Here is a 25,648-nt window from a genome sequence, read left to right as displayed (position 1 = left end):
CCACTCAATTCATGACCAGCACAATAAACACAGGTCCTGCCAACACTTGTGGGAATCTCATGCAGGTGTACAGACCTTACACTAAAATGGGGTTTGTTCTTTGTTCTAATTGTGTTTTCTTTAAAAATTGTGTGTAATGTTTGTTTTTCTTGTGAAAGCACCTCTACTTCCTCCGGAGTTTGCAAAGATTTGGCATGGCATTTAAAACCTTTGACAAACTTCTACGGATGTGTAATGGAGAGCATATTGACTGGTTGCATCACGGCATGATATGGAAACACCAATGCCCTTGAACAAAACATCCTACTAAAGGTAGTTATTATGGCTCAGTCCATCACAGGTAAAGCCCTCCCCACCACTGAGCACATCGACACAGCTCTGTCACAGGAAAGCATCATCATCAGGGACCACATCACCCAGGTCATGTTCTCTTCTCGCTGCTGACATCAGAAAGGTGGGACAGGAGCCTCAGGACTCTCACCACCAGGCTCGGGACCAGTTATTACCCTTCAAACATCAGGCTCCTGAACCAGAGGGGATAACTTCCTTCGCCCCATTGCTGAGCTAGTCCCACAATCTAGGGACTCACTTTCAAGGACTCTTCTCATATTCTCAATATTTATTGCCTCTTTTTTTCATTTTTTTGTAGTTTGTCATCTTCTGCACACTGGCTGTCCATACAGTTGGATGCAGTCTTTCATTGATTCTGTTATAGTCATTGGATTCAAGAAAACAAATCCCAGGGTTGTGTATGGTAACACATGTAATTTGCTAATAAGTTTACTTTGAATTTAAACCATTTACTGAGGATCAGTAGCATGCCTTTCTGCACAGAATGAAGTCACAAGTTCAATAATATGCAGCATGAAATGATACGACTTCCCATACCTTGGACTCGATTCCTATCTTCATGATTGTACCCACAAAGGTGAGCACGTCACTGATAATCAGCAGAACATACCAGCCATTGATAAACTCCAAGCGAGTGGTGTAGGACACATCCTTTTTGTGCTTCAGCTTGAAAAATTCCCTAAATCGCTGGATTAAAAAAAAAGTGGTTTACTGAATCCTTCAACATCCACAGTTTTAAATCTCTTGGCACCTCAGACTTACTGCCAATCTACGGTGCAACTCTTCCCCTACTCACTCTGAGATTATGCTAACTGGTGTGCAAGCTCCTTCTCTTTCACTCATGTCTTGGGTGGGGGTAGATTTGCGCCTTCTCATCCATGGGACTCACGCGCTCCAGACCCGACAACATGTTTGAATTTTTTCTTCGCCCTTTCTAGTTTAAATCAGATCCTTCCAACAGTGTGGTAACCAGTACTGCAAACAATACTTGGTGTCTAACTAATATTGTAAACAACTGTAACATGTGCTACCCTTGTTAAACTTCCCGAAATGCAATTCCTTGCAATTGATCGAGTTAAATTCCATCTGGCATCCCTTTGTCTACTTTCACAAATGATCTATCGTAATCTGAGGCAACTTCCTTCACTGTCCACTATAACCAATTTTGGCATCTTACAAACTTACTAATCACGACACCCAAATCCACATTCAAATCATTGATACTGCAGATTCCAGCTAATTGGGCCACCGGTTAATCGGAGCAGCTACACCTGGAGGTGTGACCAGCTGTCGCTTCATGCTGACTGTGACAAGGATCTGGACACACTTATGATCATCCAGGATTCTGAGAGTGTCGCAGGTAAGTTTCAGTAATGCGCAGGCTGCAGGTAGCTGGGTGACACCAGGAAAAGAAGAGGGATAAACGTGCAGTGCAGGAGTCCCCTGAGGCTGTTCACCTGGAAAACAAGTACACAGCTTTGGATACTGCTGTGGGGGAGAATGGCAGTTCATTTTGCAGGGAAGGGAAAGCAAGCAGGATTAGTGATCGGAGACTTGATAGTTAGGGGGACAGAAAGGAGATTCTGTGGTTGCAAACAGGACTCAGGGATAGTGTGTTGTCTCCCTGGTGCCAGGGTCAAGGTTGCCTGTGAGCAGTTTTAAGGGGGACGGGAGCAATCAGAAGTCATTGTGCATGTTAGCTCAAATGATCTAGGTAGAGAAAGAGATGGAGTCCAGCAGAGTGAATAAAGGGAGATAGGAAAGAAGTTAAAAAAAAAGAATAACAGGGGTAATAACCTCTGGATTACACTCAGTGAAGGAAAAAAAAATAGGAGGGTATGGCACTTGAATGCATGGCTAGTGTAGGAGCAGGGGTGGACCTTGAAGATATCTTCTAGAGCAGAGATAACTTGTACCAGAGGGATGGGTTACACCTGAACTCCAAGGAGACCAATATCCTGGCAGGAAGATTTACAAGTGCTGCAAGGGAGGCTTTGAACTAGATTGGCAAGGGGTGGGATTGTAAGAATCAGTGAGGCAAATGGTAGGCTAAAAATTGAGAGAAAATTCAATGGTAGCAAGATCAGTAAACAGCACAGGCTGTAGTGAGGAAAGAACAGTTGGATTAAAATTACAGTTGCCTCAGTGTCAGAGACCTGATATGCAAGGTGGAGGAACCTGGGGCCTAAATAGCTACTTTGGACTAGGATAAAGCCATGTGACTCAGGGACAGGACCGATGGCTAAATATTCCAGGGTGTAGGTACTGTAGGTGGTCAGAGGTAGAGGAAAAGAAGGGAGAGTTGTATTTCTGATTAAGGAGAACATCATAGCAGTAGTTCAAGATAAAACTGTCGAGGATCATCCACTGAAGCTTTATGAGTAGAGTTTAGAAATAACAAGGATGGTGGAGACAGAGGAATTGAGAGAAGAGGATGGCATTTTTACAAGTGACAGGATGGGAAGAGGTATAGTTCAGGTGGCTGTGAGAATCAGTGAATAAACTGTCTCAGGAGATAGAGACAGAAAAATTGAGAAAGAGGAGGGAGGTAAATTTGACGGCAAGGTAGAAGTTGGAGGCAAAGTTGATGAACTCGGTGAGCTCCGCATGGGTACAGGAAGCAACGTGATGTAGCGTGGGATACTTTGGTGAGCGATTCCTGTGTAGGCTTGAGACATAGCCAACAAAAAGGCAGGCATGGCTGAGACCTATGCAAGTGTCCATAGCTACACCATTTGTTTGAAGAAAGTGGGAGGAGCCAAAGGAGAAATTATTGAGAGCGACGACCAGTTCCACCAAACAGGGGGAGAGTGGTGGTGGAGGGGAACTGGTTGGGTCTGGTGTCTAGAAGGAAGTGGAGGGCTTTGTGGCCTTCCTGATGGGGAATAGAGGTGTACAGGGACTGAACATTCATAGTAAAATTGAGACGACCAAGGCCAGGGAACTTGAAGTCATTGAAGAGCGTGTAAGGTGTCACAGAAGTAGGCAGGAAGGGACTGAACTGGGGGGGGGGGGGGGGTTGATAAAACAGAGTCATGATATGCAGATACAAGTTCAGTGGGGCAGGAACAAGCAGAAACAACGGGTCTACCTGGACAGGCAGGTTTATGGATCTTGGGAAGGAGGTAGAGACAGAAGGTGCAGGGTAAGGGAACTATGAGGCTGGTGGCAGTGACGGGAAATCGCCAGAGCTAATAGGTCAGTGATGGTGCGGATGACAATGGCCTGGTGCTCCTTAGTGTGATCCTGTTCAAGGGGTAAGAGGAGGTGCCTGACAGTCAACTGGCCTCAGTAAGATAGAGGGGAGTCCTCCAGACTACTAAATATGGGTCAAACCCGGGCTAATGGAACAAGCTTAGCTGGAAAACTTGGTTAACATGGACCCGTTGGGCCAAACATGTTGTATGACTCTTAACATAGCAAATGCACACCAAGTCTATTTGTTTTGTCCTTCACCTGCAGGTGAAGCAACAATTCACTTGCATTCATTTCATTCCAATTTAATGTATTGCAATTGGTGCTCATTGTATGGTCTCTTGTACAGTAAAATAGCAACTCATCTCCCAACAAGATATACCACAGGGCTCAGCCTACGGTGCTGAACTCAGTCTTTCCAGCATGTCCCAGAACTGGTCAGGTCAGAATCTGCAACATTAACTCAGGTCTCCCACAGATGACCTGGCCTACCAGGTATCTCCAGCATTGTCTCTATTTTGTTACACCATCTCAAAATGACAAGATACCATGAATAAGCCTTTGTCACCCTCCCTCAGCCAATATCAGGCCATTTGTCCCAATTTATCTTGGTTTCCTCCTTCATATCTTTCCTCTGCTCTTCACCTCTTTCCTTTGCCTGCAGAAGATTATTAATCTGAAACTTTAACTCAATTACTTCACTTTGGACCACTTTGGAATGTCCTGAAAGTGGTCTTTTCCCTCCAAATACCAAACAGGAAAACAGAATAATATTATGATCAGCCTCTGGGTTTCATGTTATTAGGAAAAAGTAGTGTTGATAGTGACCTCTGGTGGATACCTTTGGAAATACCATGTTGGGCAGGTACTGCTTCAAGAAAAATGCGTTTTACAGCTGACATCACATGCTCACACAATGGAAACTTGGTGTTATTGTGGTCACAATGGGATGCTTCTCAGGACGAGAGAAGGGCAGAACACCCTTCGCCCACAGCCAAGTAATCCACTGCTCAGCTACTGGCCCCATTCACAATGAATGCTGCTTTCTAGCCAGTATTCAATTATCTAACAGACATGGCTGATCCATTTTCCCTCTCAACTCCCATCTCTTGCCTTCTCACCCTACCTCATCATATCCCGACTAATCAAGAATCTGTCAACGTCTGCCTTAATTTTATTGTCCATCCTACTCAACCCCAGGGCCCTGCGCCAATCCTAATCTAATCTCACTGTTTTATTCACCCCATTGACTGAGGCAAACCATCAGTGTACAAAACCGCGAGTGCAGTTGCTATTACTAGGGAGAAGGTGTTTGGGAAGCTGAAAGGTCTGAGAGTAGATAAGCCACCTGGACCAGATGAACTACACCTGAGGGTTCTGAGAGAGGAAGTTTAAGAGATTATGGAGGCATTAGTAATGATCTTTCAAGAATCACTGGATTGTGGAATGGTTCCAGAGGACGGGAAAATCGCAAATGCCATGCCACTCTTTAAGAGGGGAAGGAGGCAGAAGAAAGGAAATTATAGACCAGTTAGCCTGACTTCAGTGGTTGGGAAAATGTTAGGAGTCCATTAATAAGGAGTTGGTTTGGGGGTACATGGAAGCATATGATAAAGTAGGCCAAAAATCAGCATGGGATCCTTAAAGGAAAATCCTGTCTGCCAAATCTGTTGGAATTCTTTGAATAAATAACAAAGAGAATCAGTGGATGTGGTGTATGTGGGCTTTCAGAAGGCCTTTGACAAGGTGTAACGCATGAGGCTGCTTAACAAAATAAGAGTCCCTGCTATTTATTACAGGAAAGATACTAGCATGGATAGAAGATTGTCTGATTGACAAGAGGCAAAGAGTGGGAACAAAGATAAATGGAATAAAGCAGGGCTATTCTGTTTGGCTGCCAATGACAAGTGGCGTTCTGCAGGAATTGATGACTTTGTGGCCAAGAGTGCAAACAATACAAAGATAGGTGGAGGGGCAGGTAGTGTTGAAGAATCAGGGAGTCTGCAGAAGGACTTAGTCAGATTGGGAGAATAGGCAAAGCAGTGGCAGATGAAATATAGTGTAGGGAAGTGTATGATCAGTCACATTGGTAGAAGGAACAAAGGCGTAGACTAATTTCTAAAGAATGAGAAAATTCAAAAATCACAGGTACAAAGGGACGGGGGCAACTTACATGTCTAATGGTCTAATCCTGCTCCTATGCCTTACGGTTTTATTAGGATCTTGATTGGACATGGTATCAAAGGTCACAGGGATTGGGCCTTAGGAGGGGAAAAGAGGATCAGTCATGAGTGAATGATGGAGCAGTCTCAATGGGCCAAATGGCTTCATTCTTCTCCTATGTCTTACGGAGTCGGTGGTAAGGAAAGCAAATTCAATGTCAGCATTTATTTCAAGAGGTCTAGAAGAGCAACAAAGTGATCTTGAGGCTTGATAAGACATTAGTCAGACTGTACTTGGACTATTGAGAGCAGCTTTGGGCCCCTTACCTAAGCAAAGATGTGCTGGCATTAGAGAGAATGATTCCAGGAATGAAAGAGTTAACGTATGAGACCATTTGATGCCTCTGGGCCGGTACTCACTAGAGTTCGGAAGAATGAGTGGCTATCTCATTAAACCCATCGGATATTGAAAGGCCGAGAAATAGTGGATGTAGAGAGGATGTTTCCTAGAGTGGTGGGAGTTCAGGACCAAAGGGCACAGTCTCAGTATTGAGGGATGGCCATTTAGAGTAGAAATGAGGAATAAGTTCTTTAGCAATGTGTTATGAATCTATGGAATTCACTGCCACAGACGGCTGTGGAGATTACGTACATTGGTTAGTTCTCAGTTATTCAGGGTGTAAAGGTTACAGAGAGAAGGCAGAAGAATGGGGATGAGAAGGATAATTAATAAGCCAACTGAACCAAATGGACCCCAGGATTCTGAAATGGTAGCTGAAGAAATCATGGAGGCATGAGTTATGATCTTTCCATAATCACTAGATTCTGGAATAGTTCCAGAGGACTGGAAAATTATAAATCTCACTCCACTCTTCAAGAAGGGAGGGAGGCAGAAGAAAGTAAATTATAGACCAGTTAGGCTGACTTCAGTGATTGGGAAGATGTTGGAGTCCATGAATAAGAGCAGACGTGATGGGCCAAATGGCCTACTTCTGCTCCTATATATGGTCTACTCAGAGGTACGTGATAAAATAGGTGAAAGTCAGCATGGTTTCCTTAAGGTGAAATCTTGCCTGACAAGTCTGCTGGAATTCTTTGAGGGAATAACAGGCAGGATAGACAAAGGAGGGTCAATGGATGCTGTGTACTTGAATTTTCAGAAGACTTTTGACAAGGACCCAATGGCCCGAATGGTCTAATTCTGCTCCTGTATCTTATAGTCTTACTTTGCAAGAATGCAAACCTTACCATGGTCCTAGCTTGAAGAGTAGGGAGTTAATGATGTATTCTGGTCAACATTTATCCTTTTCGAGTATCAACAGAGCATTTCAAATTTTCAAAGATACATTTAATGTCAGAGAAATGTATGCAATATACATCCTGAAATGCTTTTTCTTCATAAACATCCACATAAATAGAGGAGTGCCCCCAAAGAATCAACGACAACCAGATGTTAGAAACCCAAAGTCCTCCCCCAGCTTCCCTCACTGCCGCACATAAGCGGCAGCAAAGCAACAATCCCCCCCTCCCCCCATCGGCAAAATAAAACCATCAGCACCCACCACCGAGCAGTCAAGCACGAGCAAAGCAACAGCAAAGCCACAGACTTGCAGTACTCCAAAGACTGCTCACTCACCCGGTAATCGACATACCACAGACTCTCTCTCTCCCTAATAAGAGGTGCTTCCATTTCACAGCGAGAGGAGAGACATTACAAACAGCTGGCTGGTTTACGATGTTAAAAGTCCCCTGTGTTGCTTTTTCTGAGCTCTGCGCCCAAAGTTCTTGAGTCTCTGGGCATACAGCATTAGATGTTCCATTCCCCATGACGCACTGATCTCCTGCCCAGACACCGACCTCCGATCTACCGTCTCTAGAGCCATGAAATCTCGAACCTCCAAAGGTGAGTGAAGCTCTTAGGCCAAGTCCTTGGCACGCCGAATAACGGCCAGTCGTGAAACCCCTAGAGGGGTCCCATTCCCACAAAGAACCGTAGTGAGCATGTAACTCCAGGTCAGGGTCTTCAAAAGAACCCTGAAAGGGAAAAAAAAGATATTAAAGATGGAAATAGAGCTGTTTCTGAAGATGCAAGCAAATGAGCCATTAGGTGCCATTGTCTCCCATGGTGGGATCCTGCCGAGCATTTTATAAGGGGACTACACATTAGAACAACACTGCTTGTGAATTATTTTAAACATAAACTTAAGATAGTGCAAATTCATTTACACTAGTGATGGAATCCAAAGTGATACTTATTCAGATTAGCCTACCAGCTAAAAGCTAGCAGCATACATCAAATTACTTTGTATTGTAATTCGAAGAGATATTTAGAAAATAGGCAAGAGTCCAAATCCTAACAGGAAAGAGTCTAATGGAAGCAAAACAACCAACCTGTTCAACTGTGTAGAAAATACATATATAAACATCCGTCTGCGTATACACAGCATAGGAATCATCCAAGTCATCTGAATAATTCTTCAATAGATGTTTAAAAGTCATCATATTTTCCTCTGTAAAATCTACCACCATCTGGTTACTCAACCCAAACAGGATTAACTGTGGGAAACAGGAAGAGGCATCAGTTTCTAAACATGAAGTTACTGTGTTAGCAACAGGATTTTGCCCACCTCGGTGATTTATGTCGTATGAGGAGAACATTTGCAAATTTTTTCCATGATTTTGCATTACACAGAACCCTTCGTTCAGCTCAAGCAAGTAATCTTATAGTGTGGAAAAGTCAACCTTAGCTTGTTGGACAATGTCTATACCAGTCAACCCTGGATTAATTTAATGAGGAACAAATTGCAACACCAAGACCAATGGCCAGAGGAGTCTTTGCACTGGGATCAATTTACCAATATTCCTCACTGTCACATTAAAGTTAAAATTAACCAGATTATTTCTAAAGCTTTCTTGGGAGGAGTTTATTGCCACATTAAAGTACTTTTAATCACAGTACATCCCTGACATATTTAGTTATTCGTTTTTTTTCTCTCTTTCTGCCCATCACCCTGCCTGTTCTCCATCTCCCTCTGGTGCTCCCCCCCACTTTCTTTCTCCCAAGGCCTCCTGTCCCATGATCCTTTCCCTTCTCCAGCTCTGTATCACTTTCACCAATCACCTTTCCAGCTCTTAGCTTCATTCCATCCCCTCCAGTCTTCTCCTATCATTTTGAATTTCCCCCTCCCCCCACTACTTTCAAATCTCTCAGTATCTTTCCTTTCAGTTAATCCTGACAAAGGGTCTTGGCCCGAAACGTCAGCAGCGCTTCTCCCTATAGATGCTGCCTGGCCTGCTGTGTTCCACCAGCATTTTGTGTGTGTTGTTTAATCACAGTACTTTCTTTTGCTCCACATAGACATGATGCAATTCACTAATAATAAATCTCTCCTTTTCTTTAGCAGCTCCACTTTATTGTTCCCACCCCAATCTAACCGGCCTCTGTTCAGTCTGAGCGTCACTGCATATAATGGTAGGGCAAGCTATGTAACCGGCACCTCAAACACTTCCTCACGCCCGCTTAGTTCGTCAGGACTGAGGAGGCCAAATCAAGGTGGATAAAACTGAGAAACTTCAGTTGCTGCCCAGCAGGGACATCTGCTAACGAACAAGTATAAAGGTTAAATGGCAGAAGCATCAGAAGGTAGTTGGATGCATTTACACTTGCAGCTAGAGGGTGGTAGGTTTCTGAAACTCTGCTGAAGCAGGTGGAGATGAACAAAAAGCATATTTAGGTCAACACACACAAAATGTTGAGGAACTCAGTAGGTCAGGCAGTTCTATGGAAATGAATAGGCAGTGGACGTTTCGAACCGAGAACCTTTTTCAGGACAGAGAAGGAAGGGGGAAGATGCCAGTATAAACAGTTGGTGGGGGGTGGGGTGGGGGAGGAGGCTGCCTGGGAGGTGATAGTGAAGCCAGGTGGGTAGGAAAGATCAGGGGCTGGGGAAGGAGCAAGGCGGCTGTGAGTGAACGGTTGATCTTTTGGAGCAAAGGGAGTTTTTTTTAAACTACTCGGGGTAAAGGGGAGGCATGGGATCCAAGGAGACATTGCTTTGTGGATCCAGAACTGGCTTGCCAACAGAAGGCAAAGAGTGGTTGTAGACTGGTCATATTCTGCATGGAGGTTGGTCACCAGTTGTGTGCCTCAGGGATCTGTTCTGGGACCCTTACTCTTTGTGATTTTTATAAATGACCTGGATGAGGAAGTGGAGGGATGGTTTAGTAAGTATGCTGATGACACAAAGGTTGGAGGTGTTGTGGACAGTGTGGAGGTCTGTCAGAGGTTACAGCAGGACATTGATAGGATGCAAAACTGGGCTGAAAAGTGGCAGATGGAGTTCAACCCAGATAAGTGTGAAGTGGTTCAATTTGGTAGGTCAAATATGATGGCAGAATATAGTATCAACAGTAAGACTCTTGGCAGTGTGGAGGATCAAAGGGATCTTGGGGTCCTGTGGTAAACTATGTGTATACCAGTCTGGACACACCCCTCTGCTGACTGCTCCTGTGGTTCCTCCCACAGACCCCTGTATAAAGGCGATTGGAGACACTGCTCCTCCCTCAGTCTCCAAGATGTTGTGGTCATGTCTGCAGCTAATAAAAGCCTATCTTTTGCCTCCCGTCTCCGAGAGTTATTGATTGTGCATCAGGTCCAAGTCCACAGGACACTCAAAGCAACTGTACAGGTTGACTTTGTGGTTAAGAAGCTGTATGGTGCATTGGCCTTCATCAATCGTGGAACTGAATTTAGGAGCTCAGAGGTAACGTTGCAGCTACATAGGACCCCAGTCAGACCCCACTTGGAGTGCTGTGCTCAGTTCTGATTGCCTCACTACAGGAAGGGTGTGGAATGTTGCAGCTATATAGGACCCTGGTCAGACCCCACTTGGAGTGCTGTGCTCAGTTCTGGTTGCCTCACTACAGGAAGGGTGTGGAAGCCATAGAAAGGGTGCAGAGGAGATTTACAAGGATGTTGACTGGATTGGGGAACATGCCTTATGAGAATAGTTTGAGTGAACTTGGCCTTTTTTCCTTGGAGCGACAGAGGATGAGAGGTGACCTGTTAGAGGTGTATAAGATGATGAGAGGCATTGATCGTGTGGATAGTCAGAGGCTTTTTCCAGGGCTGAAATGGTTGCCACAAGAGGACACAGGTTTAAGGTGCTGGGGAGCAGATACAGAGGAGATGTCAGGGGTAAGTTTTTTTTACTCACAGTGGTGAGTGCGCGGAATGGGCTGCCGGCAACAGTGGTGGAGGCAGATAGGATAGGATCTTTTAATAGACTTTTAGATAGGTAAACGGAGCTTAGAAAAATAGAGGGCTATAGGTAAGCCTAGTAATTTCTAAGGTAGGGACATATTTGGCACAACTTTGTGGGCCGAAGGGCCTGTATTGTGCTGTAGGTTTTCTTTGTTTCTAAGAAGGAATCTGATAGGAGAGGAGTAAGGACCATACGAAAAAGGGTAAGATGAGGGGCCGAGGGGGAAGTAATAGGCAGGTGAGAAAGGGTAAAAGGTTAGAGAAGGGAATGGGGGAGGAGGGAGGGGGGTGGAGAGAAGAGGAAATTTGTTTACCAGAGGGAGAAATCTGTATCCATGCCATGAGGTTGAAGTCTACCCAGGTGGAATACACCATGTTGCTCCTCCACCCTAAGGGTGGCCTTATCCTGGCGCAAGAGGCAGCCATGGCCCAACATGTCAGAACTGGAATGGGAATCAGAATTAAAATGTTTTGCACTGGGAAAAAGGCCAAGAGCATAAAAAAGGAATTAGTATCAGCTGCTTTTCTTTCAGCCTAATTGAACACAACAGACCAAATCATTATTTTCTGTAAGTGTCGGATGGAGGTTGGTCAGTCAAATAGCACTAATTAGTTTAAGGGGAAGATTTGCTGTTATTGTGCATATTTATAGCACTGGGAATTTAAAAAAAAACAGTGCAGGCATCAGTAATCTGAAATAAAGACAAAAAAATGCTGAGAAGTGAGAAAAGGTCTGGAAATCTCTGGTGCAAGAGATAAAATGTTGGAATCTGGAGGGGAAAAAAAAATATCGAGTTGCGACCCTCCATCTGGATCGCACCCACTATTGTCACAGTCAGATGAAAGGTCTCAACCTGAACAAACAGTCCACTTCACTCCACAGATGCTGTCTGATCTGCTGAGTTCTTCCAGCAGCTTGTTTTCTGTGGACTTGCCGCAGTAAATAGAAAGCTTCTTTACTTTTTCTGGAACTGAAACCAACTTGTTTTCTCCCTTTCTTCCAGTCTGAAAGAGTCTCAGAACAGAATAGTACAGCACAGGGACAGACGCTTCATCCTAAACTGGGTTCCATGGACCTCTTGCTTAATGGTATTGCTCCGTGGCCTAAAAAAGTTGGAAACCCTTGCCCTAAAAGTGCTCTGCCTACATAATGCCCATATTCTATATTCTCTGCATAATGTGCCCATCTAAGAACCTCTTGAATGCCTCATTTGTATTTGCCTCCACCCTCTGCCACCCACCCCTACTTAAAAACAAAATTTCCTCATATTTTATCTTTTTACCTTAAGCACAGTGAGATATTCATGCAGACATTTCAACCTCGGGAAAAAGATACCAGCTGGCTGTCTATGCTTCTCATTATCTTAGAAACTTCTGTCAAGTCTCCTCTTAGTTTCTCCTGCTCCAGAGAAAACAACCAGTCTGTCCAACCTCTCTTTACAGCTTATACCCTTTAATCCAGGCAGCATCCTACTGAACCTCTTTGCCAAAGCTTCCACATCCTTCCTATAATGGAGTGACCAGAAACGAATGCAATACAACAGATGTGACCTAACCAAAGTTAAAACTCCCTCTGTCACTTCTCTACCCAAATCTGAAACTGATCTACATCCTTCTATCTCTTTTGGCTATCTACATTACCCACAAAACCACCAATCCTTGAATCCCCTTCTGAAGTTAAACCACTCCTGAGGTGAAGGAATTTAATCCCTGAAAAACCAATCCTTTATATTGCAACTGCATTCCTGGATGTTCCCACTGAATCTGAGCCCGTGAAATCACCATATCCACCCCCTACCCTCCACAAGCTAATCTAAACTGAGTGTACTCGCCCAGTCCAGTTAATCTTTCCTCATAGGCATCCCAGGAATCAAAGCTACTTTATGTTCTTCCATCAAGATATGGATCAGGTTAACTGGTCTGCTGTGCATTTTTCCTCTCACTGTTCTTGTTAACAAAGAGGAATAACATTTACTTCCCTTTGATTTGCGAGAACCATTCTAGAACCAGTGCATTCACTGCCACCGTAGCTACCTCTTAAAATGGTAGACGCAAGTCATCAGGACCTGCAGTTTCATCCCACTAATTTCTCCAACAGTATTGCTTAATTAATGCTGAATTCCTTCAGCTTCTTGTCCTCTTCTACAAATCACTTTCTATAAATTGATAAATCTTTTGGAGTACAGTAGCTTGTATAACTTCAGCTGATACGTCACGTGTGCCTGCAGGCGACTCCTGCGTGTAAACACTGGTCACCTCAGCAGATACTGCAGCAGCTGAGGAGCAAGGATGACAATAAGCCCACTACTTGTCCCTTGAGGTTCCAATTTCAGTCCACTGTTTCCACCTAAGCTCGCTCCAGTGTAGAAGCTGTGACACCTCACCTGCATTGTGACAAGGATGAGCTTAATGATTTGCACCAGCAATTTGAAAGGTTTCTGGCCTTTTGCTCGATATTTGTCACAGGGACTCATGAAATAGTACTTCAGTGTCCTCTTCAGTTCTTCTTCGCTTGTGTCCAACATTGCTTGAGAAGACAGATCAGAGTTTTGGGAGCCGTAGCTGTTCACTGGTGTGAGCAGCTTTTCCCTCTCTAAACAGAAAGAGGAGTATTTTTATAGTTTATTTTTAAACTTCCAATAAAGCAGCAAATGTCAGGCTTCTGAACTCTCAGTGTGACCCCAGGCACTGTGCTCCCACCCTAACCCATAATCACCCAGCTATTCCACAACCTGGGGCGGAAGAAGAAACTCACCATCCCAAACCCAGAAGCAACAGGGATTGCTAGTGATGTGGAGCCAAAATGTGAACTGCGTCCTTAAATGGATGCAACCTGACCCAATTACCTCCAGTATTTTCTGATTCTGCTATTTCAGTTTTTCAGCACCTGGACTATTTTCTGTTTCTGTGACCCAAGACACTGGTCACTCATTCCCTCTTTCCTTCACCCTGCCAAGTCTTCGTGCTGTGAGCCACATTGTGCCAAAGCATGTGAACATGAGACAAGGCTCCTCCAGTCTCCAATTAAAAGGAAGTAGGCACTTCTCCTGATGCTTCAATAACCCACACTGGCAAGCCAGATTAACTTCTCACCCAATGTGTATAGTAGTGGCATAGGGTATGTCAACTGCAAACACAGAGAACCCTTCCACTTCAGGAGAGCTGCCCCTGCCTGAACACACATGCACTGCCCCTCCTGGATATCCGAGTATCCTCGCTCCTGTCTACAATAGATGCTGTACAGCATTTGTAAGATTAAATAAAGAGAGATTAGGTGCACAAACAGGCCATTCATCCTCAAGCCTGCATTACCATTCACCATGATGGACAAGCTTCTCCCTTAACACCATGTCCAGCGACACCCTCCAATATCTAGATACCTATCAACAAAGGCTCTCTAGGATAGAGAAGACTCCAAAGTCTCACTCTCATTAAAGAAACTTCATTATAGATGATACGCTTTTATTTTAAAACCGTGACTCTGGTTATAGCTTCAACTAATGGAAATAACTTCTGTATCATCTCCCTCCTCTGCATCATAAAACACAACTGTTTTCTAAAGGTTGCCCAGCATCAAAAGTAAATTCATCTGAAGATACCAACTCCTCCCCGACACAGATGGTACCTGATCTATTTCCAGCATTTTGATTAACAGCATTCAATGTCTTGCTTTTCAAACACATGATCCTATAATACTGTACCAAGAGGACACTCAGTTGAGTCAATATTTTCTATTAACAAGTCTTGCTAATGTGTAAATTACCAGCTTTTGTTACCCTGTGTAACAATTAAAATGTACTTTAATGGCTTTAAACTTATAAATAATAAGTTGAGAGAATAGGAAATACAATATAACCAAGTTTCCACGTTCAATTCTCTCGTTATTTTGCTCCTTGGTAACTGTAACCACCTTATCCCTCATTCCTTGAAATAAACATCTGACAGTGAAACCTCAGGAGCAGAAAACAAGTTATCAAAGCAAAATTCAAAATATGGTGCCGATGGGAATCTCAGGAATAGAGGTTCATTTGAACCCATCAGCCAACGGTCAACCCATTCACCATTTTACTCTCTTCAGTTCCACCCCCCTATCATTTACCTGAACACTGGGAGTAACTTACAGTGGCAAACCAACTGACATCTGTGGGACATCCCCCCACTTATTGGGGGAAGTTGTGGTTCCGTCCCTAGAAAATAGGCCATATCACAGCTCTTTGTAACATAATGCCTTGCCATCTGTGCATGCATTGAGAAATGCCAGTTTTAAAAAAAATTACAAAAGTTTTATGTTGATTTATATACTTCATTATGAAATAAATTGTAGGTGTACTTTATTCTGCACCTCAAATTTTGGGTACAGATGTGCAAATTGGGCAAGGGCAAATTTGCAACTTGAACAGCCATAATGCAAAGAACACCTTCACAGCAGGGCAAGCAGCACGTCAGAGTTTCCTTTACCAGAGATAACGCTCAGCAGAGCTGAGATTTCTGGAGAAAAAGCAAAATGTGGATTCTAGAGCAGAGCTAGTGGAACAGAACTGATAGTGGTGTGAGCTGTAAAAGAGATGAAACAGCAAATGGGCTCAGAGCAACAGGACAAGCACCAACTGGTTGCTCAGTGCAGAAAAACTAACTATCTGAAATAAAACAGAGATACTTAACTGTCTGAAACTGAGAAACTCAGGGTGAAGTCAAGAAGATTGTAAAGCGCTTCTTTGGAAGATGAGCTGACATTGAACTTCGTTGGAACAGTGTTAGAGGTCAGGTCAGGGTGAAAATGTGATTGTGAACTACAGCAACCTCAGCTCACCAATTCAGTAAAAGGCACACACAATCTGAAGTTCTTCACCGAAGGGTCAAGGTCAGGAAATAACCCTACAAGCAAGAAGACACTGAAGAATTTGTTTTCCAGAACTGGTGGAATCACTTGATGGACACAGCAGCCTCCTAAGATGCAAGATTCAGTGAAATATTTGGTAAAGTCTTCCTGGCACTCATTTGAACAGCCCAATCGACTAAGAAATGGTATCAAATTCTGAAGATTATTAACATATGGATAAAGGAAAAGCCTTGTACCAGGTCACACACAGCAACTGCTAAATATCTCTGGAAGCTCATAAGATGGATCCCAATCAGCTCATCACATCCTCCTTAGGACAGAATCATTTCTGAGCACGTTCAATACCATCCATTTCCTGGTCTGGTCCCTCAGACCTCCCTCTCTCTCTAACAAGGGAGAGTCATAATCTCCGAACAATACAGCACAGAAACATGCCCATCAGCCAAATTGATTAATGCCAAAAAAGATACTCAACTAGGCTGTTTGATCATGTTTGCCCCATAAACTCTTCTTACCCACATACCTGTCCCAAAGTCTGTTAGATGTTGTTATCATACCTGCCTCATGCACTCAAACTTCAGGCTTCTGAACATTGAGCAATGGCAGGATTCTGCTCCCAATCCTTTACTTCTCAGGCAATCCCAGCCCATACTGCACTGGCCAGCAAATGCACACTGGACCGTGCAGCGGGTCTCCCACACCACCACCATCAGATCAGCTGGAGCTCCACAAGATCCCCTCTTGGGTGGGGGTCACAGGGAGGGAAAGACCTCGGAAAGACACCCAGCTGACATCCGGTGATTATCAGCCATGATGCCCCTCAGACTGATACTCGACCTTCGCGCCAACTGCTCAGTTGTTACTGCCCCACAGTCACTGAAGCTTTAGAAACCCGGTCTCTACAAAAGAGGGGTACCACTTAACTTATCATGGGAGCAGTCATCGGAGTAGTCTGAGGCAGAGTAGTAAGGCTTTGGCTCAATAGGGCTTCAACGAGAACAGGCAGAGGCAAAGTAAGTAGTTAAGTGGTTCATTCCTTATTTCTTATTTAAATCTTGAGAGAATCAGGGTTATGTCTACAGAGACAGTGTTCTGCTCTGGGTGTCAGATGTGGGATTTCCAGGAGACTCCCAGCCTCCCTGATGGCCACATCTGTGCCAGGTGCATCAAGATGCAGCTCTTTAGAGATCGTGTTAGGGAACTGGAGCTGCAGCTCGAATACCTTCGGCTAGTTAGGGAAAGTGAAGCGGTGACAGACAGAAACTGCAGGGAGGTAGTCAGCCCAAGTCTACAGGATACAGAAAAATGGGTGACTGTCAGGAGAGGGCAAAGGGAATGTCAGAAAGTGGAGAGCAACTGTATCCCTCTCAACAATAAGTACTCCATTTTGAGTACCGTTGAAAGGGGGGTGCTACCTGGTGGAAGCAACAGTAACTGTGCCTCTGGCACTAAGTCTGGCCCAGTAGCTCAGAAGGTATGGAACTAAAGAGGATAACAGCAGTAATAGGGGATTCTATAGTCAGAGGGACAGATAGGTGAAAAGGAAACATGGATGGTAGCTTGCCTCCCAGGTGTCAGGGTCTGCGATGTTTCCAGATGTGTCCACAATATTCAGAAGCCATAGTACATATTGGTACCAATGGCATGGGAAGAAAAAGGTAGGAGGTTCTGAAAATAGAATACAGAGAGTTAGGAAGGAAGCTAAGTAGCAGGACGTCAAAGGTAGTAATCTGAGGGTTGCTGCCTGTGCCACACAACAGTGAAGATAGGAATAGAATGAGATGGCAAATAAATGCATGGCTGAAGAATTGGAGCAGATGGCAAGCATTCAGATTTCTGGATAATTGGGACCTCTTCTGGGGTGGGTGGGACCTGTACAAAAGGGACGTGTTACCCATGGAGAACGCAATTACAGGTTGGTCGGTATGATTTTGTCGGCATCACTGAGTCGTGGCTGAAGGGCGGCCATAGTTGTGAATTTAACATCAAAAGATATACATTGAATTGAAAGGACAGGCAGCAAGGCAGAGGCAGTGGTGTGGCTCTGTTGGTAAGAGAATTATGTCTTTAGGAAAGAGGTGACATAGGGTCAGGGAATGTCGAATCTTTGTGGGTGGAGTTAAGAAAAAAGCCATTATGAGAACTGCATGTAGACCTCCAAATAGCAGTCAAGCTGAGGGGTTGAGATTGCAGAGGGAGCTGGAAAGGGCATGTGATAAGGGTAATGACACTATTGAAATGGGGGACTTGAATATGCAAGTCCCAATATGATTGGGAAAATTAAGTTGGTGTCAGATCACAAGAGAGGGGATTTGTTGAATAGCTTTCAGGTGGCTTTTTAGAGTAGCTTGTGCTTGCACCTACTTGGGGAAAGGCCATCTTCAATTGGGTGTTGTGTAATAACCCAGATCTTATTAGGAACCCTGAGGAGACCCTGATTGAATTCATACTGTAATTTGAGAGGGAGAAGCATAAATTACATGTATCAGTATTGCAATGGGGATTACAGAGGCATGAAAGAGGAGCTTGACCAGTTGGATTGACAGAGGATATCAACAGGGATGACGACAGAGCAGAGGTGGCTGAAGTTTCTGGGGATCATTCACAAGGTGCAGGGTAGATGTGTGCCACAGAAGTAGAAGTTCCCAAATGGCAGGGGTAGATAACCAAGGCTGACAAGGGAAATTACAGACTGCATATAAGCCAAGAAAGGGCATACAAGATAGCAAAAGTGGATGATTGGGAAGCTTTTAAAATCCAGCAAAAGGCAACTAAAAAAGTTAAAAGGGAAAAGAAAGCCGAGGGAAAACTAGTGAATAACAAAAAGCAGGATATCAAAAGTTTTTTTCAGTTACATAAAGAGTAAAAGGGAAGTGAGAGTTGATATTGGACCACTGGAAAATAATGCTGGTGAGGTAGTAATGGGAGACAAAGAAATGGTAGATGAACCTGAGGTGTACTTTGCATCTGTCTTCATTGTGGAAGATACTAGCAGTGTGCCAGAGGTCCATGAGTGTCAGGTAGCAGGAGTGAGTGCCATTGCTATTGCAGAAGAAAAAGTGCTAGGCAAACTGAAAGGTCCTGAGGTGGATAAATCACCTGGACCAGATGGACCACATCCCAGAGTCCTGAGAGAGATTGCTGAAGAGATAATGGATGATCTTTCAAGAATCACTTGATTCTGGCATGCTCTCAAAGGACTGGAAGATTGCAAAACTCGAAGAAAGGAGGAAAGTAAAATAAAGAAAATTATAGGTCAGTTAGCCTCATCTCAGTGGTTGGGAAAGTGTTGGAGTCTATTATTAAGTATGAGGTTTCAGGATACTAGGAGACTAATGATAAAATAAGTCAAAGTCAATATGGTTTCTGTAAAGGGAAATCCTGCCTGACAAATCTGTTGGGAGTTCTTCGAGGAAGTAATAAGAAGGATGGACAAGGCAGAGGCAGTAGATGTTGTTTGATAACGTGCCACACGAGACTGCATAACAAGTTAAAATCCTATGGCATGACAGGAAAGATACTGGCATGGATAGAGGAATGGCTGATGGGCAGGAAAGAGCAAGCGGGAATAAAAGGGGCCTTTTCTGGTAGGCCACCCGTGACTAGTGATGTTCTCAGGGGTTGGTATTGTGACCGCTACATTTCACATTGTATTTCAATGATTTAGATAATGGAAATGATGGCTTTGTGGCAAAGTTTGCAGATGATACAAAGATAGGTGGAGGAGTAAGTAGTACTGAGGAAGCAATGCAATTACAACTGGATTTAGACAAATTGGAAGAATGAGCAGAAAACTGGCAGATGGAATACAGTGATGGGAAATGTATGACAATGCATTTTGATAAAAGGAACAATAGTGCGGACTATTACCTAAATGGGGAGAAGGTTCAAACATCAGAGGTGCAGAGGGACTTATGAGTCCTTGTGCAAGACTCCCAGAAAATTAATTTACAGGTTCAGTCTGTGGCAAAGAAGGCAAATGCAATGTTGGTATTTATTTCTAGGGGAATAGAATATAAAAGCAAGAAGATAATGGTGAGATTTTATAAGACACTAGTCAGGTTGCACTTGGAGTACTGTCAACAGTTTTGGGTTCCATATTTCAGAAAGGATGTGTTGTCATTGGAGAGAGTCCAGAGGAGGTTCATGAGGTTGATTCTGGGAATGAAGTGGTTAATATATGAGGCGCAAAACCGCATTTGGCAGCTTTGAGCCTGCACTGACTGGAATTTAGATGAATGCACGGGGATCTCATGGAAACATACCAAACGTTGAAAGGACTAGATAAGGTGGATGTGGAGAGGACGTTTCCTATGGTGGGGGTATACAGAACGAGAGGGCACAGCCAGAAAATTAAATAGCGACCTTTTAGAACAGGGGCAAGGAAGAATTTTTTTAAGCCAGAGTGTAGTGAATATGTGGAATGCTCTGCCACAGACTGCAGTGGAGGCCAAGTCTGTGGGTATACTTAAGGTGGAAGTTGATCGTTTCCTGATCGGTTAGGGCAGAGGTCGGCAACCTGCGGCTCCAGAACCACATGCGGCTCTTTGATCTCTGTGATGCGGCTCCCCGTGGTTTGTTAGCTTTTGAAATGTAATTCGAAATTTGAAGATTATGGTGATCTTGTACAATCTGAAAACTTTGCGGAGACACCGTTTCCTGGCACATCCGAACCAGCTCACAATTAGCCACCGTTCAGGCTAAGGGAGATAGCCTACGGGGGTTTGTGAGTACGTGTCTTTTGGAGCATCCGCGCCCACGGGGGGTGGGTTGAGGGAGGCTTTAAAGCAAGGCTGTTTAGTTCGAATAAAGTTACCTTTGACTGCAGTCTTTATTTTAGCGCTGCGTGTAGCCCACCGCTACAACGTGTTTTTTTATCGCTATTAATATACATCACCACTGCCAATGCCTGACACCCGCCAGCGCGCGCATTCTTTTAATTCTTCGATCCAAGGTAGGCTAACTATGGAGTAACCTTCAACCCAACGTCTTTTCTTTCGGAGTTCAAAATGTTTTTGTTGCATGCAGAAATGTAATTTCGTTTTCTCTGCAGGAGTTCATCAATTTCATAAATGCAACACATTATAGTTTGTTTATACATAGCATAAAGGCAAAAAAAAAAACCCGTTGTATGCAGTGTTATTTCATTTTGTGGCTCCCAGTGTTTTCTTTTCTGTGGGAAATGGGTCCATATTGGCTCTTTCAGTGGTAAACGTTGCCGACCCCTGGGTTAGGGCATCAAGGGTTATGGGGTGAGGAAGCAGGTGTATGGAGTTGAGTGGGATCCACGATCAGCCATGATGGAATGGCGGAGCAGACTCGATGGGTTGAATGGGCTAATTCTTCTCCTGTGTTCTATGGTCTAAGCCCTGCCTGGTGTCATGATCTCATCCCATCAATCATCCTTTACCCCTCCCATCCAGCTGTTCCGCCCTGATCCCATACCAACGTCAATCATCCCAAACCCCTCCTATCCAGCTGATGTTGCTCAGTCCCGATGCTGTAACAACATCAATCATCCTTTACCCAACCCATCCAGCTTATGCTTCAGTGCCCTGATCCACGTCCACGTCTATCATTCAAAACCCTGCCCATATACTTGAAGCCGCACCGCCATAGCCACGGTCCCATGAGCACGTCAATCATCCGAGGCCCCGCCCATCCACCGAGAGCGATGGTGACTCATGGATCCATAGGTGGTAGATCTGAAGCATAAAAATATAAGAGTGTACAGGAGCTCAGCAGGTCAGGGAGCATCTGCGGGGGGAAATCGATGGTGGACGTCTGACTTTTCTTTGGAGACTTTGAGCACACCCGTCGATCTTTCTTTCTAGGACAGCCAGCTCAGAGAGGATAATGTGAGTATCAGTTCTGGCAATCAGACTCAGTAAAAGGAGACTCATAGTGAGGGGGAGATAATATTCTGTGGTCACGGAAGAGACTCCAGGATGGTATGTTGTCTGCTGAGTGCCAGGGTCAAAGATGTCTCTGAGAGGCTGAAGAAAATTCTCAGTACTGGGGGAGCTCAACAGGCCAGACAGCATCTATGTAAAAGAGTAAACTGTGGAGGTTCCGGGCCAAGGCCCTTCGGCAGGACTGGAAAAAAGGAGATGAGAAGTCAGTAAGAAAGAGGAGGAGGGAAGGAAGAGGTACAAGATTACTGGTGATAGGAGCATTATGGAAGAGCTTGGGAGAGACAATTGCACCTAACGGCGATTCCTTTGCTTGCATCTTCGGAAAAAGCTCTATTTCTATCTTTAATATCTGTATTTTTCCCTTTCAGGGTTCTTTTGAAGACCCTGACCTGGATTTACACACTGACTTTCGTTCTTTGTGGGAAAGGGACCCACTCTCGGGGTTTCACGACTGGCCGTTATTCGATATGCCAAGGATGTGGCCTAGGAGATTAGCTCCCCTTCGGAGTTCCAGGATCTCGTGGCTCTGAAAACCCGTGGACTGAAGGTTGGTGTCTCTGAAGGAATCTGGTGTGTCGTGGGAGATAGAAGATTGAAAGCAGCGAGCTGGCTGCTGACTGTGTGCCCAGAGACCCCGAGATATTTTGGCACAGAGTTTGGAAAAAGTGACATAACGGACTTTTAACATCATAAATCAGCAGGTTGTTTGTTATATCTCCCCTTTCGCTGTGAAACAGACACCTCTTTTTCCCTTATTAGGGAGCGAGAGAGCCTGTGGTGTGTCGAATACCGGGTGAACGAGTAGTCCTTGGGGTACTGCAAGTCTGTGTCTTTATTGATGCTTTGCTACACGCTTGAGTGCTCGGTGCTGGGTAAGTCGATGCTTTTTTTTGCTGGTGGGGGAGGGAGGAATCGTTGCTGCTTACGTGTGGGAGGGGGGATGGGGTGGGCTTTGGGGTTCTAACATTTAACTTATTATTTGGGGCACTCCTCAGTTTTCGTGGATGGTTGCAAAGAAAAAGCATTTCAGGATGTATATTGTATACATTTCTCTGACATGAAATGTACCTTTGAAACCTTTGATGGGTGAAACTGGGAGAGGAGGAGGAGATGAAGTAAAGAGCTGGGAAGTTGATTGGTGAAAGAGATAAAAGGGCTGAAGGGGAGGATTGATAGGAGAGGATAGAAGACCACAAAAGGAGGAGGAGGACAACGACTAGAGGAGGGTGATGGGCAGATAAGGAAAAAAAGTGAGAGGAAAATGGAAATGAAGAATGGTTAAGGGCAACCAATTACTGGAAGTTCGAGAGATCAATGTTCATTCCATCAGGTCGGTGGCTACCCAGACGGATTATAAGGTGTTGCTCCTCCAACATGAGTGTGGCATCATCACAGGAGCTCCACCTGGCTTCCAGATCCGTTTTCAAGCTTCTCGATTCGGATCCTCTAAGGACCCCAGGCACTCACATTCAATTGACTGCTCCTTCCATCGTGCTCTACGCGCCATGCTTTCTGCCATGAACAGGTACCTGGTGGCCCTATTGCAGTTGCTGTCATAACTCCGGGATTCCCTCTCTGATGCCGACAATGAACCTATCCGATACTTTATTCTCCGCCAGATCCATGCTTTCAATTGCTGGTTCATCGGTTTTCTAACGTCCAACAAGGATCGGAAGATCACCTGTCTGCAGACCACCGACACTGCTGCCAACCTTGATGGTTCCAATGATACCAAGCAGATTCAGAACCCCAATTCCACCACAATCAGTGTTGGTTCCTGCAACCCCAATACTATGACGCAACCTCGAATTCTATCTCCAGCCTGGACCTTGACCAATAGCACCTCCAGGCCGAGACTTAGCTTGCAGCCACTGGAACCCCAGTACCTCTTCCCCCACCACCATTCTGCAGTCCCGTGTGCCTCAGGTCCCACCATTAGCTCTTGGGTCTTCGAAGACTCCATCTTCATCACACCCCAACACTCCCCCCTCCTCAGACACTACCAATCCTCCTCCTTTCTGATCTTAGCCCTCATCCATGAGTATTCTTCATAATTCTCTCTGAGAAAGAAGGAATGCTCTCAGTATGTTTCTAAGGGCCTTGCCTTTGTCCCCCTGCACCTCCGCCTCAGTGAGCACTGACCCGCCACGTCGCTGAGCTCTTCCTCCGCTGCCTTTATCCCCATGCCTGCTTCTTTGGCAAGGACTTTCTAAACGGTACCATTGACCCCCTTCTCCTGTCTTTGGCCCTCCTCCACTTCCCGGATACCCCGCTATGGTCTTCTGTGCTCTGGATCTTTTTATTGCTGTCGACGAGGCATTAACCGCCACGGCTTTACCATTCCTCTCTCCAATTCAAACCGCACTCCTTCCAGACACACTGCTCTCCTCGCCACACTAATCCTAACTTCATCATCTAACCTGCAGAGAGGGGGAGCTGCAGTAGTCCAGTGGACTTACCAACGGACTACCTTACCAAGGCGATACCACCTCTGTCCATCAGCGGGATCTCTCAGGATGCACACATTTTAATTGTTTCTCTTTCCAACATGCCATTCCATGGCCTGCTCTACTGCCACAATGAAGCCACACTGGGCTTGGAGAAGCAACACCTTACAATTATATTCCATCCCAAGTAGCCCCGTCCTTCATCATTCCTCTTTCCCTCCATCATCTGCCTATCATCATACCTATAGTGCTCCTCCTTCTTCACTTTCTTCCAAGGTTCTATGCTCTATCAGATCCCCCCTCCTCCAACCAATTATCTCTTTCACCAACTTCCTTGCTCTTCAGCCCCCCTCTCCCTGTTTCATCTATCACCTACCATCCTGTACTTCATCCTTCCCCTCTCCCCAACTTCTAGGAACCAGAATGATAGAGCTGAAGATGAGGTAACTGGTTTGCAGAGGCAATGTGCAGTGAGTAGAGGATGTCAGTAGCGCAAAATTGCAGTCAACAGCTTGAGTTGTAAGCAAAACGGCAGACAAAATTGAAAAGGGTGAATACAAGACTAAGATGTTATATTTGAATGTACATACTATACGGAATAAGGTATATGAACTTGTAGCAAAGTTATAGATTGGCATGTATGATGATGTAGGCATCACTGAATCATGGCTGAAAGACAATTATAGCTGGGAGCTTTATGCCCAAGGATACACATATCATCAAAAGAACAGGCAGGAAGGCAGATGGGGTGACTTTGCTCAGTTAGTAAAAAATTAAATCAGATCATTAGAAATAGGTGACATAGAAGGTGTTGAATCATTGTGGATAGAGCTAAGGAACTGCAAAGGGTAAAAAGTTCCTGATGGGAGTTGTTTACAGAGCCCCATTGTGGAAAATTAGATTGGTGCTGGATTCCAAGAAGCTTTTTACAACAGCTCATAGAACATAGAATAGTACAGCACAGTACAGGCCCTTCGGCCCACAATGTTGTGCCGATCCTTAAACCCTGCCACCCATATAACCCCCCCACCTTAAATTCCTCCATATACCTGTCTAGTAGTCTTAAATTTCATTAGTGTATCTGCCTCCACCACTGACTCAGGCAGTGCATTCTACACACTAACCACGGAGTAAAAAACCTTACTCTTATATCCCACTTAAACTTACCACCTCTTACCTTAAAGCCATGTCCTCTTGTATTGAGTAGTGGTGCCCTGGGGAAAAGGCGCTGGCTGTCCACTCTGTCTATTCCTCTTAATATCATGGTTGAACCCACAAGGACATCAACTGTTCTGGATGGGGTATTGTGCAATGAACCAGAATGGATTAGAATTTAAGGTAAAAGGACCCTAAGGGGAAGTGATGATAATACAATCAAATTCATCCTCTAATTTAAGCTAAAGTCAGATGTATCATCATTACAGTGGAGTAAAGGGAGCTACAAAGGCATGAGATGGGAGTTGGCCAGAATTGAT

At 44.6% G+C, this 25,648-nt stretch overlaps 1 protein-coding gene across 1 annotated transcript in view; it reads right to left on the bottom strand.

Annotated features, from left to right (window-relative positions):
• The window catches only part of LOC132405863 (uncharacterized), a 40,809-nt gene extending 15,354 nt beyond the window's left edge, over positions 1–25,455 (bottom strand). Inside the window, exons 1-4 of the mRNA XM_059990853.1 lie at positions 25,351–25,455; positions 13,356–13,564; positions 8,100–8,264; positions 7,345–7,742 (exon numbers count right to left, since the gene is read on the bottom strand). Of these exons, the coding sequence (XP_059846836.1) occupies positions 7,345–7,742; positions 8,100–8,264; positions 13,356–13,496 (704 nt within the window). The 5' untranslated portion in view covers positions 13,497–13,564; positions 25,351–25,455. The remainder of the gene's footprint in view (positions 1–7,344; positions 7,743–8,099; positions 8,265–13,355; positions 13,565–25,350) is intronic.
• Between the last annotated feature and the right edge of the window lie 193 nt (positions 25,456–25,648).

The sequence above is a fragment of the Hypanus sabinus genome, chromosome 16 (genome assembly GCF_030144855.1).
Source record: "Hypanus sabinus isolate sHypSab1 chromosome 16, sHypSab1.hap1, whole genome shotgun sequence".
NCBI classification, from domain to species: domain Eukaryota; kingdom Metazoa; phylum Chordata; class Chondrichthyes; order Myliobatiformes; family Dasyatidae; genus Hypanus; species Hypanus sabinus.
Note: the sequence above shows the minus strand (reverse complement) of the source record. Positions and strands in the feature narration are given on the sequence as shown.